Source organism: Dermacentor albipictus, chromosome 5 (assembly GCF_038994185.2).
Source record: "Dermacentor albipictus isolate Rhodes 1998 colony chromosome 5, USDA_Dalb.pri_finalv2, whole genome shotgun sequence".
NCBI classification, from domain to species: Eukaryota; Metazoa; Arthropoda; class Arachnida; order Ixodida; family Ixodidae; genus Dermacentor; species Dermacentor albipictus.
Window position 1 is genome coordinate 41,626,257 of NC_091825.1, and position 14,137 is coordinate 41,640,393.

At 45.3% G+C, this 14,137-nt stretch overlaps 1 protein-coding gene across 1 annotated transcript in view; it reads left to right on the forward strand.

The window, feature by feature from the left end:
* LOC135902147 (uncharacterized) overlaps positions 1–14,137 on the forward strand; it is a 154,177-nt gene that overhangs the window by 42,436 nt on the left and 97,604 nt on the right. The window contains exons 6-7 of the mRNA XM_070538356.1: positions 376–501; positions 14,016–14,130. Coding sequence (XP_070394457.1) covers positions 376–501; positions 14,016–14,130 — 241 coding nt within the window. The remainder of the gene's footprint in view (positions 1–375; positions 502–14,015; positions 14,131–14,137) is intronic.

Below are 14,137 nucleotides of genomic sequence, written 5' to 3' on the forward strand. Positions count from 1 at the left end.
ATAATTGCCATCTTACTGGCAAAACCACACTTCAGTATTTCGTCGCACCTGAGGCCTGATCCCTATCGCTAAGGAGCTCTTAAGAATACATTTGAACCTACGCGGTACATAGAGTGCAGCCGGTATATGTTTGAATATTCACCGGTGTTCCGGTTGTATTAGATCACCACTAGAATCCGGCCCATCATCAGAAGCATCTGCATCTGACGTGACAGCAAATTTTATGGCTGAGATCGCAGATGGATTGAAACGCACTTTAGCAAGCTTCAAAACCTTCACTCCCGCCTTCGTACATATTTTCGTGATTGCATGGAAGCTATTCACTCGCATGACAAAGCTCGCCTCTAGATCCACTTGGTCTAATTGTTCTTGCAGAGGCCAAGCTCGGAGGGAACTGCTCTACTGTTGACAGCTGCTACACGCGCAGCAGTGTCTGCGTACGTGGCACCTGCACCTGCCGAATCCACTACGCACAAAAGGGTGGATCGTGCGTCTACGTGGGTAAGTGAGCACTGCAAGCACTGACCAACCCAAGACTGTTGCCCCTTGGGTAGGAAAAGAAGCTCGTGCCAGGCGTTTTGTTTGTTCTGCCATCGTTCTTGCGCCATGGTAGGCAGTAGTCGTTGCCGCAACACCATATGAATCCCCACCAGACGGCAGCAGATAAAAAACTTACATGACAAGCATGTGTAAATCTTATATTTAAACCTATCACAAATGTATGTGGCGACGCGAAATGTGCGAAAGTTTTTGATTGACAACATTAAGAACAAGGGTAACTTCCATTTGCGATCTTCGCATAGGGAACATTGATACATCGCTTACAATACTATAAATATCATAGGACGATGGTACATCCTAATGATTTCCAAGCAATTTCACATTCCCCGCTCTGATTAAATGTCCCATAAGAGCCCATATACAAGGACGCACATATATGTGAAAAACTTTGGCTGCCTCCGGCATCTCTCAGCGGACGCGATGGGACTCCACGTAAAAATCGCGATAGGTGCAACACAGGCAACGTCAGCCAGACGCTCACAGATTGCCTTCTATACGCGCTAAAATAAAACGCGCGGGTGCAAAGCGAATTTTATCTTGCGAAACTGGAAATTTCCAAAGCACAAGTTCATGTTGCTCCTACACGTTAGCGTTCAACGAGTGTCATGTAAGTGCAAAGAATGGAATCCCGTGTTGTCACTCATGGTGAACGCTCGTTACCTTTTCGGAACACTTGTTCGTTTCTTTGTCAAGTCGACCACGCTTTACCCCACTGCTAAATAATGAGTATTTTTCCTAAAGCAGGTATGGTCATGGGATAAAATTATGGATAAAAACTGTGGCACTCATTCCCAGTAAAATTCAACCAATTTGGCTTCGCTCTTGAAGTGAAGCTTAAGCGGCCGGTGTGCCCTAACCCTAAATTTCTTGAAGCGTAGCGTGCTAAGGCTAAATAATTCTCACCTTGCCGTTATCAAATGGAGCAGGAGCTAACGCAGGAGCGTCGCGTACGCTAGCACCAGCGACACGCATAAGCACGTCGAGGTATCATAGTTTGCACGAGCCTATAACAAAAACAGAGGGCACCGACGCCCGCCTGCACAAACTGGCCTTCCTGGCTAGTTTGGAATAACAAACCCAGGCCCATAATTCTTCGTCTGTACAACTTCAGAGAAAAAGATTCTATCATGAAGGTTTGCTTTAAACTAAAAGATACAGGGGTATCGATATCACACGATTACTCACAAAGAACCCTTGCTATCAGAAAAAAGCTGTGGCAGTCTATCGGCACCGATAGAAAGGCTGGGGACAGGGTCAGACTGGTGCATGATAAGCTGTTCGTAAAGAACGAAGCTTACACGTGGGATGAAGGCAAAAATTGTAGAGTGCTCTTGCGCAGGGCCAATAGTCCAGCGCAGAAAGTCCGAAATGCCAAGTCTGGAAACAGGAATGAAGACTGACGTAATATTAACACCGCAAACGCCGAAAAGAAACTTTTTCGACTACTTTGCCTGAACGCACAAAGCTTATGCAACAAATATGACCAACTAGAACGAGTGCTCCTGTTGTATGATCCTCATGTTGCGGTAATTACCGAGACCTGGCTGCGACCAGAAATAACAAACGATTGTGTTTTTCCGCCAACATATCACTGCTATCGCAAGGACCGTCTGACACGCGGCGGAGGCGTGGTTGTTTTAGTTAAAAAAACTTTGGTGTCTTTCCTTTTGCCTGCTGTTAGCACGGAGCATGAAAGTGTTTTCTGTAAGGTGACGTTGTCGGGTAACCAAGTTGTCGTCGGGGGCGTTTACAGACCACCAGGGACTCATCCAGATTTTTTATTAGAATTGTATGATTACCTTGACAGTTATCAAAATCAAAATGTTATTATTGCTGGGGACTTCAACTTACCTCATATTGACTGGTATTCAATGTCATGTGGCTCAACGGACACTAAAAGTTCTGAAACCCTGCTAGATATATTACTAGCGCACAACATTACCCAAACTGTTTACCTGCCTACAAGAATTACAAATTCAGCGACTTCAATTCTCGATCTTGTACTATGCTCTGCTAGCATCTCTGACTATAAAGCTGAAGTGAATGAAGGGATCTCTGACCACAAAATAGTGTACTTCACATGCGCGCTTCCTACTCGATCGCAGTTACGTACTCCCAGGTATATCACTGTTAAAAATTATGATTCTGCTGACGACCTTCAAATTGTGCATTGTTTGGAAGAAGCACTTGTACAGCTTGATACTGACGATGACGTGAATTCTTTGTGGAACAAGTTTAAGTCCTTGTGCCACTTTTGTATCAGAAAATTCATTCCAGATAAAACAAAAATGATCGGTAGACAGAACCCTTGGATAAACAGAGACATCATTCATCTCAAACGTAAAATAAAACGATACCGAAAATCTAAAGATTACCACAGGACAATTGTTGGCACGATGGCAAATGACCTGGCTCTAAAACTGAGAGAGGCAAAGGAACATTATTTTACGGAAACACTTGGTCAATTTGCCTCTCAGAACTCCCCAAAATTTTGGCAATACCTATCTAACAAAGATTCCCAACTTTCGTGGGAAATATGCGATGGTGATGTAACAATTACAGATGCAAAGAAAATAGCTGAAGCATTTAATGCGTTTTTCCAAAGTGTTTATTCCACTGCGAGCACTTGTGTTGCCGAGATGAAGATAATTGACAGCCAAGACGTGATCAGTGTAACAATTGAGGGTGTGACTGAGCTCCTTCTACGGTTAGACGCAAAGAAAGCTACAGGGCCAGATAACATTCCTCCTGCTTTTCTTAAAAGATATTCCGAAGTATTAGCTCGATTTTTGGTCATTATTTTTTCTAAATCTTTACCCTGTGGTACTGTTCCCGACGATTGGCGTTTGGCACGAGTAATACCAGTTTTTAAGAAAGGTCTCCGATCTTCTGTAAGTAATTACAGACCAATATCACTCACCTGTTGCTGCTGCAAAACTTTAGAACACATCATAGTCACTTACCTGAATAATTTTTTGGAGAGAAATAATATACTCACGGCTAATCAGCATGGTTTTAGACAAGGTTACTCCACAACCACACAGTTAGTAGTCACTGTCCATGAACTCGCTTCCGTGCTTGATGGGGGCGGTCAAGTTGACGCTATTTTCTTAGATTACTCTAAGGCTTTCGACAGAGTCCCTCATTCGAAACTAATATATAAAATGAAACTTCTCGGAATACCCCTACAGATCATAAACTGGGTAAATTCATACCTGACTGGTCGTAAGCAGTATGTGGAAATAAATGCATCATGCTCCCGGTTTTTGGGGGTAACTTCAGGCGTACCTCAGGGATCGGTGCTGGGTCCAGTACTGTTTAATATTTATATTAATGACCTAGTTAAAATTGTGGAATCACCTGTTCGCGTCAAATTGTTTGCAGATGATTGTATTATATTTAGCAACATTCGAACTGTTTGTGATCAGCTTTTTCTGGAAAAAACCTTGGATAGGTTGGCAGAATGGTGCAATGAATGGGATATGATTATTAATTATGACAAAACAGTGCATATGTGTATTACAAATAAGTTAAGAAAGCTAGAATACTTGTACAAAATAAAGGATAATAAGATTAGGAAAGTAGAAAACTGCAAATACTTGGGGATAACTTTAACTTCACGCCTATCCTGGGTGCCTCACATAGACAATATAACCTGTGCAGCCCGAAAAAGATTACGATTTCTAAAGTTTAAGTTAGGTGACTCCACATCCTCATTAAGATTAAAAGCTTATAAAACGTACGTTAAGCCTCTCTTAGAATATTCGAGTATCGTTTGGGATCCACACACAGTGGTAGGTATTGAAAAATTAGAAAGAATTCAAAGGTTAGCCGCGCGCTTCATTTATAAGCGCTTCAAACGACGTGATTCTCCAACGAGTATGCTGGAAGCCGCAAACTTGGAACCACTAACTGATCGAAGAAAAACTGCCAGATTAAACTTCCTTCGCCAGCTTTATTACGGGAAACTAGGAATACAACCGCGTGACTATATTATTAAGGACACATCTCGAATTTCCCGCCACAAACACAGCCACTATTTAAAACCGATCTTCGCACGAACAAACCTTTTCAAAAACTCATTCTTTCCGAAAACAATCAATGATTGGAATGCCCTACCTGGAAATTCCCACTGGTTACAGCCACCCACTTGATGAATCTTGTTGACTGTAACCCTTGTATATATTGTATGTTTGCGTATGTTTGCTGCGCAACCAGTGGGGGTTTCCTACCTGGAAATTCCCACTGGTTACAGCCACCCACTTGATGAATCTTGTTGACTGTAACCCTTGTATATATTGTATGTTTGCTTATTTTTGTATCTGCTCACGTAGCCCCCTCCTGTTTGGACAGATGTCCGCAGTATTGTGAAAATAAATAAATAAATAAAATAAACTGGCCTTCCTGGACCTTCATTCCACGGCTAACTTGGCCATCGGCTTGTCTGGCTACGCTGTCTGGTCGTAAAATGTGTATTCACAATATTCGGCTCCTCTTTGAACGTTTTTGGTTTTACGGGCCAAGAAATAAAAAAATGAGACATTTTTAACTGCCAGTTTTTACCGAGTGTCTTCTCTTTAATTAATACTTTTATTTCTCTATCGGCGTGTCTTGTGTGTGCCGACCTTCGTAGCCACCCGTTTGTGATGACTACATGACTATAGACCCTTCATGACTATATTGAAGAGCTGTGGCGAGATGACTGATCCTTGAGGGGTACCCCGAGCCCCCAATCCGTGCACGCTTGACCGAATCTGCCCCACTTGAATAGTAGCAGTTCTATTCATGAGAAATGACCTGACAAAGGCGTGGAATTTGACTCCCAGGCCAATACCGGCCGTGGCCTGCAGAATGTATCTATGTAACACTGTGCCGAACGTCTTAGTGAGATCCAGGGCGAGATTCCCTCTCACGCCCCGGGTGCCGCTATCAAAAATTTGCTCCCTTAGCATTAGCATAACCTCCTGCGTCGATAGGCCGGGCAGAAATCGAACCATATTATGTGGGAAGCAGCCTCTGCGTTCTATGTACCAGGAAACCCTGTTCAAGATCGCGTGTTCCGCTACCTTGTCTATGCACGAGGTTAGTGATATTGGCCTCATGTTGTCCAAATGAAGAGGTTTTCCTGGTTTAGGGATGAATGTCACCATAGCCTACCTCCATCCGTCAGGCAGCTGTCCTCTCTCCCATACCCTGTTGACCTCCTTAGTTAGTAGTTCCACTGCCTTATGGTACAGGTTTCGTATTAGCCTGTTCGAAATTTGATCCAGACCTGGAGCCGATCAGCTGTTTAAATTGTAGAGCACCGCCCTGAATATCCGATTCTGCGAAGGGCGCGTACAACTCCTCGACCGTCGCACACTCGATCTGCGGATAATCCTCTTCCTGCGTCGGCCATATGGGGAGGTGTCTATCCGCGACCGCATTCAAAAGTGACTGTTCAGTACTTCCCTCCTGTTTGTGTCGGTGTATGACTGTACTAAGTGTTTGCCTTTGATTTCGCTTAGTCTGCGCGTCACCCAGGAGACGCTTGAGGAGGTTCCATTTCCCTCCTTAGCGCATAGACCCGTCTACTGCCGCGCAGGCCTCGTCCCAATGCAGCCTATGGAGCTCCGCGCAATATCTCTCGATCTCTCTATTAAGCATCGCAACCTTCTTCTGCAGCCTGCGATTTGATCTTCGTGTTTTCCACCTCATCAGAATTGACGATTTCACCGCCAGCAGGTGCGCTAGGTGCGGATTCATTCTTATGGCCTCCGCTTCCGTTTGTGCTACCTTAGTAGCCTTCTCTACTGCTTCCGTTACGAGTTGATAGCCTCGCCAAATGAGGAAAATGTGCTCGTTCGCTCCTTCCTAAGTTTCCTGAACTCTTCCCAGCCCGTGACTCGAAATACCCTGGCCAGTCGGGCGTCCACCCTAAGTTACCGCAACAATGAAGTGGTCACTGCCCAGGTTCTCCTGCTTATTGGCCCACGTTACGCTACCTACGTTCCTTACACATACCAAATCAGGCGTTGTCTCGCGCAACTGGCCTGCGCAGCCTAGTGGGGAACCCTGGGTCCGTGATTACCGCAAACGCGAGATCACCGAGGATCCTCGCCAGGTTCTCTCCTTTTGCCCTCCGTCTGACGTAGCCCCACGCATTATGAGTTGCGTTAAAATCACCAGCAACTATTACAGGGGAAAGTGTTTGGCTATCGACGTTGCCTTCCTAAGCAGGGAGTTAAACGTCTGTCTCTGGTCCGACGGCGGGCTATAGACATTAAGCGCAAAGACGCTCTGCTTAAGAGGCTCGTGCGGTATAACCTCCACGAAAAGGGCCCCCATCTTACTCCGTCCAGATTGCATTGGATGTTCCATAAAGGCTAGATTTTTTTTTTTATCATCGTCGCTAGTCCTCTCCTTCCTTCGTTCCTGACTGACACAGTGTTGAAGCCAGAGAGGCTAGGGTCTTCACATAGTGTATCCTGTAATAACAAAATCTGCGGTTTTTCCACCTCATTTGCCAAAAATTGCCCTAGCGGAGTCTTGCGCGTTTGAAAACGAGCGCAGTTCCAGTGTCATATTACCAGCTTTTTGGGATCGCCCACCATGATGCTACATTAAGATGCCTTCCTCCACACCCGGAGCTACCTTGGAGGGATTCACTGCCTTGCATAGCGCTCAGACCTTGGCTTTGCTTGCCCAGAAATGTTTTTTTCATTACAAGCGCATAATATCAATAACCCCAGCAGCTACGAGTACGCAGTTGGAGAGCGATCGGCAAGCACCCATCTTCTATTCCTTTTGGAATGGCTATTCCGAAAATTATTCGGTCTTGTTGGGAGTAGTAATGCATCTTTAATGCCTACACGTCACTCTTACATTATGAGGTTTCCCTGTTTTGTTACATGACGCGACACACAAGCGATGTGAGCGCAGCCCTAAATCTTTAGACTAATAGCGGAGGGCTAATGGTGATAAAGGTGTGGACTTGGAAATTATTATTTTTTCTTTGTTCATTTGTAATCATTCATAATCTGCTTGTATACGTCAAAGCAGTCGGGAATTTCGCACTTTTTCTGACGTCGCGTGACAGACAGGCGAAGTGGTGGGGCTCCGACAAATTTTACAGCGAAGCTAATTATGCGGACCCTGTGCCTTCGTTGTCGGACTTCGCTAAAAGAGGCCACATGACTTAGTGTTATAAGAATACCTCAGCAGGGGGAAAGGCGTTGGAGTGACCCATTTTCCCGTGTGAGAATGCTATACATTTCCCCCTGTGAGAATGCTATCTTATACGCGAATCTTATATTATTGTTACACGGTATGTTTTCGGCGATCTAGCAAGACCGGCATTCAATTTATCGACTATTGATTCCACCCTGCCACGGAAGAAACAAATGTTAAACTGGCGATTTGTAGCCAGCAAACAGTGCCCAGCGGTTGAAATGCGGTACTAAGAGCAAGTGACTGTCGGCACTTCTTGCGCGAGCAAGAAGTGTCCGCAGCCACGTCTATCATCAAACCAATCCAAGCAGTCGTCAAAACGATTGCAGTGTCCGCATCTCCAATGGTGGGCCTTGCGCTCAATGTACGGAGCTTTGGGTTAGTGGTCCTGCACATTCCATTCCATCTACCACTATGGGAAGATTACGAATGGTGCATACTCCTGAGCAAGAAGCTGCTTGCCGCGAGCGTCCGCGGCAGTTGGCTCGAGAACGGCCTTGTCGTCGTAGAGCCGACCCCCAGCTGCGCGCCCGAGATTTACAATACAGATTGCTTGCAAAGTTTCGCTTGCATCGTAATACAATTGGTGTAACTAACACAGCTTCGCTCTACTGCCCACTTCATGGACTGGAAGGGGCGGTCAGTCAGTCAGTCAAGAACTTTATTGAAGTCCGGAGGAGTTTTAGGCCGTTGGAGATCTCACGCGGGGAGCTCTTCGGGCTGAAACCGTAGGCGACGCCCAAGTCGGGACGGGAACGCGGTGACGCACTGCCAATTCTTGGGCCCTCTGGACGGTCTTTAGTTGGAGTTTGAGATCCGGGCTTTTGAGGGCTTCTTCCCATTCGCGCTCACTGAAGAAAGGCCCTTTGGTAACGCGGTACATTTCCACAGCATGTGCGAGAGTGAGCAATAAAGTTCTGGGCAGCCTGGGCAATTCGCCGGACTGTCTGAGTCGTAGTTACTTAGTAGGCCTCGGGACGGATACGAGTCCGTTTGTAGCATTCCAAACGCGGCCACCTGCGTGCGTTCAAGTTTGGTGTGCGGAAGCGGGATTTATTCAGTCTTTTCGATAGTGGGAGGTGATTTCGTGGTAAATGATTTGCGGGTGATATTTTTTTTTACTATGGCTAGTTGCAGAAATGCGATGGAAACAGTTTCGTATAGCTTTAGGTTATAGCGCCCTTGAAATCGTGACGTCGGCGTCACACGGTCGTCGACAGCATCGTCATGCTACTGTCGTCGCACACGCTCGCAGCAGACCAGACGCATATCTGCTCACCTTACACAAACACGTTGTCCACCTGGTTCTCCTAGCTAGAAGTGAAGGTGGGAGCGTTTGAGCACAGCAGACGCGGAGAGTAGCAGCAAATGATGATAGCAGGGCGGCGCTGCTGCCGGTACTTTGATCAACCTACTTACTCGGCATGCTGGGCGAGTGCGCTGTGAAGGCCGGCGCTCGTCACCATTTTGCAAAAAAAAAAGGATGAAAGCATCGCTGGCGGGGCACGAAAAAATACAGGCACAAAGTGTAGGAGAAGCAGTGCGATTGCTTTGCGCTCGGGATGCGTAACAATAAAGCATATAAAGCTTCTACTTTCTGTCTGCTGCTCTAGACCAGAAAATAAACAGCCGAATATGATATTGTTGTTTTTTTTTATTTTAGACGTTGTGTGGTGTAAAGAGAGCCGATGAGGTGCCGAGGAAAAAGCGGCCAAAAGAAGTAGCATGTCCCAAGCATCTACTTTCCTGCTTACGAAATAGAGCCTCTCAGAGATGTTTTTTATACATTTGTGCATGCGTGGCATAGTGACTGGCATTCATTTTATTTGTAGCAATTCACTTGATCCTCTCTGTGCCACCGGACTAACCCACATGTCTGTTTATCAAGCAGTGTACGTTTAGTTAAACTGCCTTTTCCATTGACTACTTAGGTGCAACGCCGTACTATGAACGTCTGTTCGAAATGCAGTGCGTGCTAGACCGATAACATCTCGAAAACGTTGTCCAACTCTATAAGGCTTGCACATATTAAAGAGCACTGACCACGGGAAGATATGGTGCGTGAATTTTTGTTGTTGTTATCTTGCACCAAGGAAAAGGTACAATAACCCAACAAAATAGATTGTGAACTCACTTTTGTACTCACTTTTGTAGTCCTATAATAAGCTCAGGGAACATGAAACGTGAGAACACAATAAGGAAACAACGCACCACGTAAGGGCATATGTCACACGACGATGCTTGAAGTAGCGAACTCGTTCTCTTCTATCTTTCCCAGCCTCAATTTCTTCTTTCGCATGAAAATGTAGCCTTGTCAGTCTATAGAATTTTTAAGCCTGTTAGCTTCATCTGTGCGATGTTTGTTGTAACCAAGTGTTTCTTTTAGGTTCTTATCCCTCCTGTCTTGAGCGTGCATAGAAATTCTTCTAACCAAACTGACACGAAGCCAGACGCCAAGAAGACGGAAGACTTAGCGTTTCAACAGCATGCTACTGTGGTTGCACTCGTGAATAGGCATATGAATGGACGTATAGATGGATGTATGGATAAGTAGATGCTATGAGCGTCCCCTTTGGAACGGGGAGGTGGGCTGCGCCACCAAGCTCTTCTTATTATCTTGTCTAATGTCATAGGTTTGTTAACGAAAGAAGAGAAAAGGAAAACGAGAAAAAGGCACGAAGCATTCCCATAACCAAACTTTCTGAACCCCTATTGGGAACTTTGTTTTTTGTACGCGGCCGTTGTTTGTCGTTTCCCAATTTTTCTTGCACCAGTCTTACAATCGTGCCTTACCAATGTCTAATGCGGACATGTTTAATCTCCCCCTGCTCTCGCTGGACTCAGAGGCTTAAAGGAGGCCAGAGATGCCTGAATGGACCACTGGGCAGATGTATTCACATTCTAATAAAACATGCTCAATCGTTTCTCTAGCTTTAGTTCAGAAAGCGCCTGTTTCTTGTTCCTTCTTCTATGTGGCTTTATAATGGCACGCTCTACGGCATCCAGATCATGCTTTGAAAAATAATGAGCTGCCCTTTGAGCTATCATAAATTGTTTCTTCACTGATTTTGGTTTTACCTCTTATGTAGCTACTCATAGCCGGCTTTCTTTTTTTCCATTGCCGCCACCCAGGAAATGGTCTCAGCCTATCTGACTTTGCGCTTAACTTTTTTTATTGCCATGTTGTTCACCATACGGTCACATACTTGCTGGTATGCTTCCTAGTTCTATTCCTACACTGTGAATCAATGTTTTCTCAGCAGAAATACCTCAACCCTCTCCCAACCCACTTACTTTCTTCCCTATTCCTCAGTCGTTCTTCATAATCAATTTTACTGTGAGCATTCCTCAAAACTTGTCCAGCTCATATCACCCTGCGCAGCTTCATTTGTAGTCTTCTCGTCAGCGCCCATTTCGAGGCGACCCACTCACCTTTGGTTGCCATCGAGTCCTGATTGCACGCCTGACTTCAGTGCAACACATAAGCAGGCATCTATCAAGCCGCGGTAGCACCACTTAACGTCGTTATCAATTGCTGCTGACCCTCAGGGCAACGCGCCGCCAGCCACGATTATCCAACCATCTGCTAGTTGCCAGAACCTGGTAACGCTTCGCATAATCCCAGTCGACGCTGGGTAGCCACCTACCAGCAAATTGCTTTGCATTATATCGATGGTCATCCTCTTCCTTTTTTGCTCAGCATGGCCTTTTGCATCCTTTGCATGGAATAATCAAGGTCACATGCCATAATCTGTGACAACGCAGGCAGTGCATATTTCGTAGAGCCTCTGTTTATTTTTTGCGATGTATTCTTTTTTGAAATAAAAAAAATTATGGCACATTCATGGTTTTCGGCCTGCTAATACAGAATAAACACGAAACTAGGCGCTTTCAATGTGATATTTTGCTTAATAGGCAGTTTTGTGGTGCACTCGTTACTTTGCACATTTCAAGAAGGTATAAAAATAACTAGTCTTTAGCTACAGAACATATCCTACGCTGAAGCAAGCCATAAAGGTAAAAATATACTTCGTTGCTTGAAACGAGTGGATAGAGGAGCAGGGAGAGGGGTACAGGGAGGAGGGTCACGGTGGGCTACTGCATAGGATGCCGATGACCTCACTGGCGCCACTACGTAGAGGCACGCATACTTGTGACCTTGATTTTTCAGCAGGCAGCCGGGCTCTCTCGAAGGAAATCGTGGGCTGGCTTTTGTTTGAAATGGTAGGTGCTCTCGCGACGTGCAGCGGTTTGGCACTTTGTAGACAAGATTGTGAGCTGATGGCCTACGCACCGTGCTTGTCTGTTTTCAGTAGTCAAGAGTTCGACGAAAGTTCGTCTGGTCAGGTAACATGATCACGAAGGAATTGCGGCCGCTGACCAAGTCAAGGTGAAAAAACACACAGAGACGTTTCAGGACCCGTACGGGTTCCTTGATCACACTCTTCCTTGATCACACTCTTCTACGGGTTCCTTAAGTGTGATCAAGGAACCCGTACAGGTCTCTGTGTGTTTTTTTCACCTTGACTTGGTCAGTGGCCGCAATTTCTTCATCATCTTGTCTGTTTTCAGTGCCGATACACTTGCGAAAGACACTTCATTGATGATATCTCGCTGTTTTTATTAGGGTAACCTGTTTTTTTGCTGGGTTCCACTGAGACCACGTTAATTCATTCAATTCAGCTTTCCCTTGCGTTATGAGTTCAGATATGCTAGTAATCGCAAAATGCTCGATGCAGTGCTGAGCAGTGTGAGTAGCAGCCATACCTGAACGTCTGTTAGACGAACAGCACGGAATCAGATGGAACTAATAAAGGAACACAGCGCTCGTGTGTGTCTTTATCTTGTGGCTGTCTGATATCGCGGTGCCAGTCACACGTGAGCTTGTGCTCATTAAGAAAGCTTTGGACCAAGAGATGGGACATTCAATTGTACAAAATAACTTGTGTCAACCGCATGCCGGGGTTTGCGGAGTCCTCTAGCGAGTGCAGTTGAAGCCTGTAGCAACTGTGTGAGGTTGAATACGAAAACCTTACGCTTTCTTGTATGCATCTCACTGCTACTAATGGTACGATTTAATTCGCCGTGAGAGGAAATATATGTTAGTTATTTATTGATTTATTTATTCAAAAGGACCTTACAGGCCCTATGGCAGGGCATGAAGTAAAAAATATTCCCGCCGTAAAGTTCCTTTTGTTCTGGCGCCATGGTTATTAGGCTTCTTGAGCAGAAAATGCTTTGGAATTCTTCTTGCTGGTCTTAAAAGTAAAGAGATATAACAGGAATAAACCTTGTGCATTTTCTAAGGAATTCTGGTATACTCAGGACAGTTTTATTGCAACATATTGTGCAGTTAGTATGCTATTAGCACATATTTTTGTAAAACCATTTCAATCTCCAGCCTGACCATCATCTCGAAGTGTCGATTATTGGCTGCAGGCATAAATAGGAATGAAATACCGCTACTTCATCATTGGTTATGGAACGCGGTGCGTCTAAGACCTCGTGAAACATGATAGCACGTTAAGTAATGCAGCCATATGTAGCACTGCCGCTCAGTCTGAAGTGAACCGGTGTAACGTTAGCTAATCAGCAGTACCAGTTGATCCGCAGCTAACTTTCCGGTGCTATTTTTTCCTTTCTTTTCCCCTAAAGAGCAGAATTGGCAAAAACAATGCGCGTCGACCAGTGGGGACGTTCTGATATAAGGGGCTACGCTCTGTGGCCTTTCGTGAGAAGCTATGTATGCGTTGTCCTTATTGAGAGGTGATAGGACACGAAACAATGGGAAGTGAGACCTGGGCCATAATTTTCTAGCCATGCCTTTCAGTCGATTCTATGTCACTGTTATCATCCACTGTTTACGGCCGGCTGATCTCAATGATAGCGCAGGCGAAGCATTATTCTGATCATTGACGGTGCGCGAAAAGCGAGAAAAGGAATACCACAGAAGAAGGCATCGCTAAACAATTGTGGCCCAGGCAAGGAAAGTTCCTTCCTAACCTCGCCTTACCTGAAATTGTTTCGCGTCCTACTGCACCATACCAAGTATGAGACAACTAGAGTACGTATACCGGAATATAGGTTGAGATTTTTTCCCGAAACGAACACAGCTAAAGTCGCCCCTGATCTCATATAGTGGTCTTTAGCACGTTGTGACTCAGGGGTAGACCCATATTCTGGTTTATCGGGTACTTCAGTAACAAGTGTGCATATACCTTGTTCGTTTATTCACTGACATGCAGGTGACACGCATTGGAAGATCGTCGTGGCGTACTTGCTTCCGTGCATCGTGGCATTCGTGATGTTTTCCATCGTGCTGCTCGCATTCTGCAGCGTCATAACGCAGCGTTACCAAGAGTGAGAG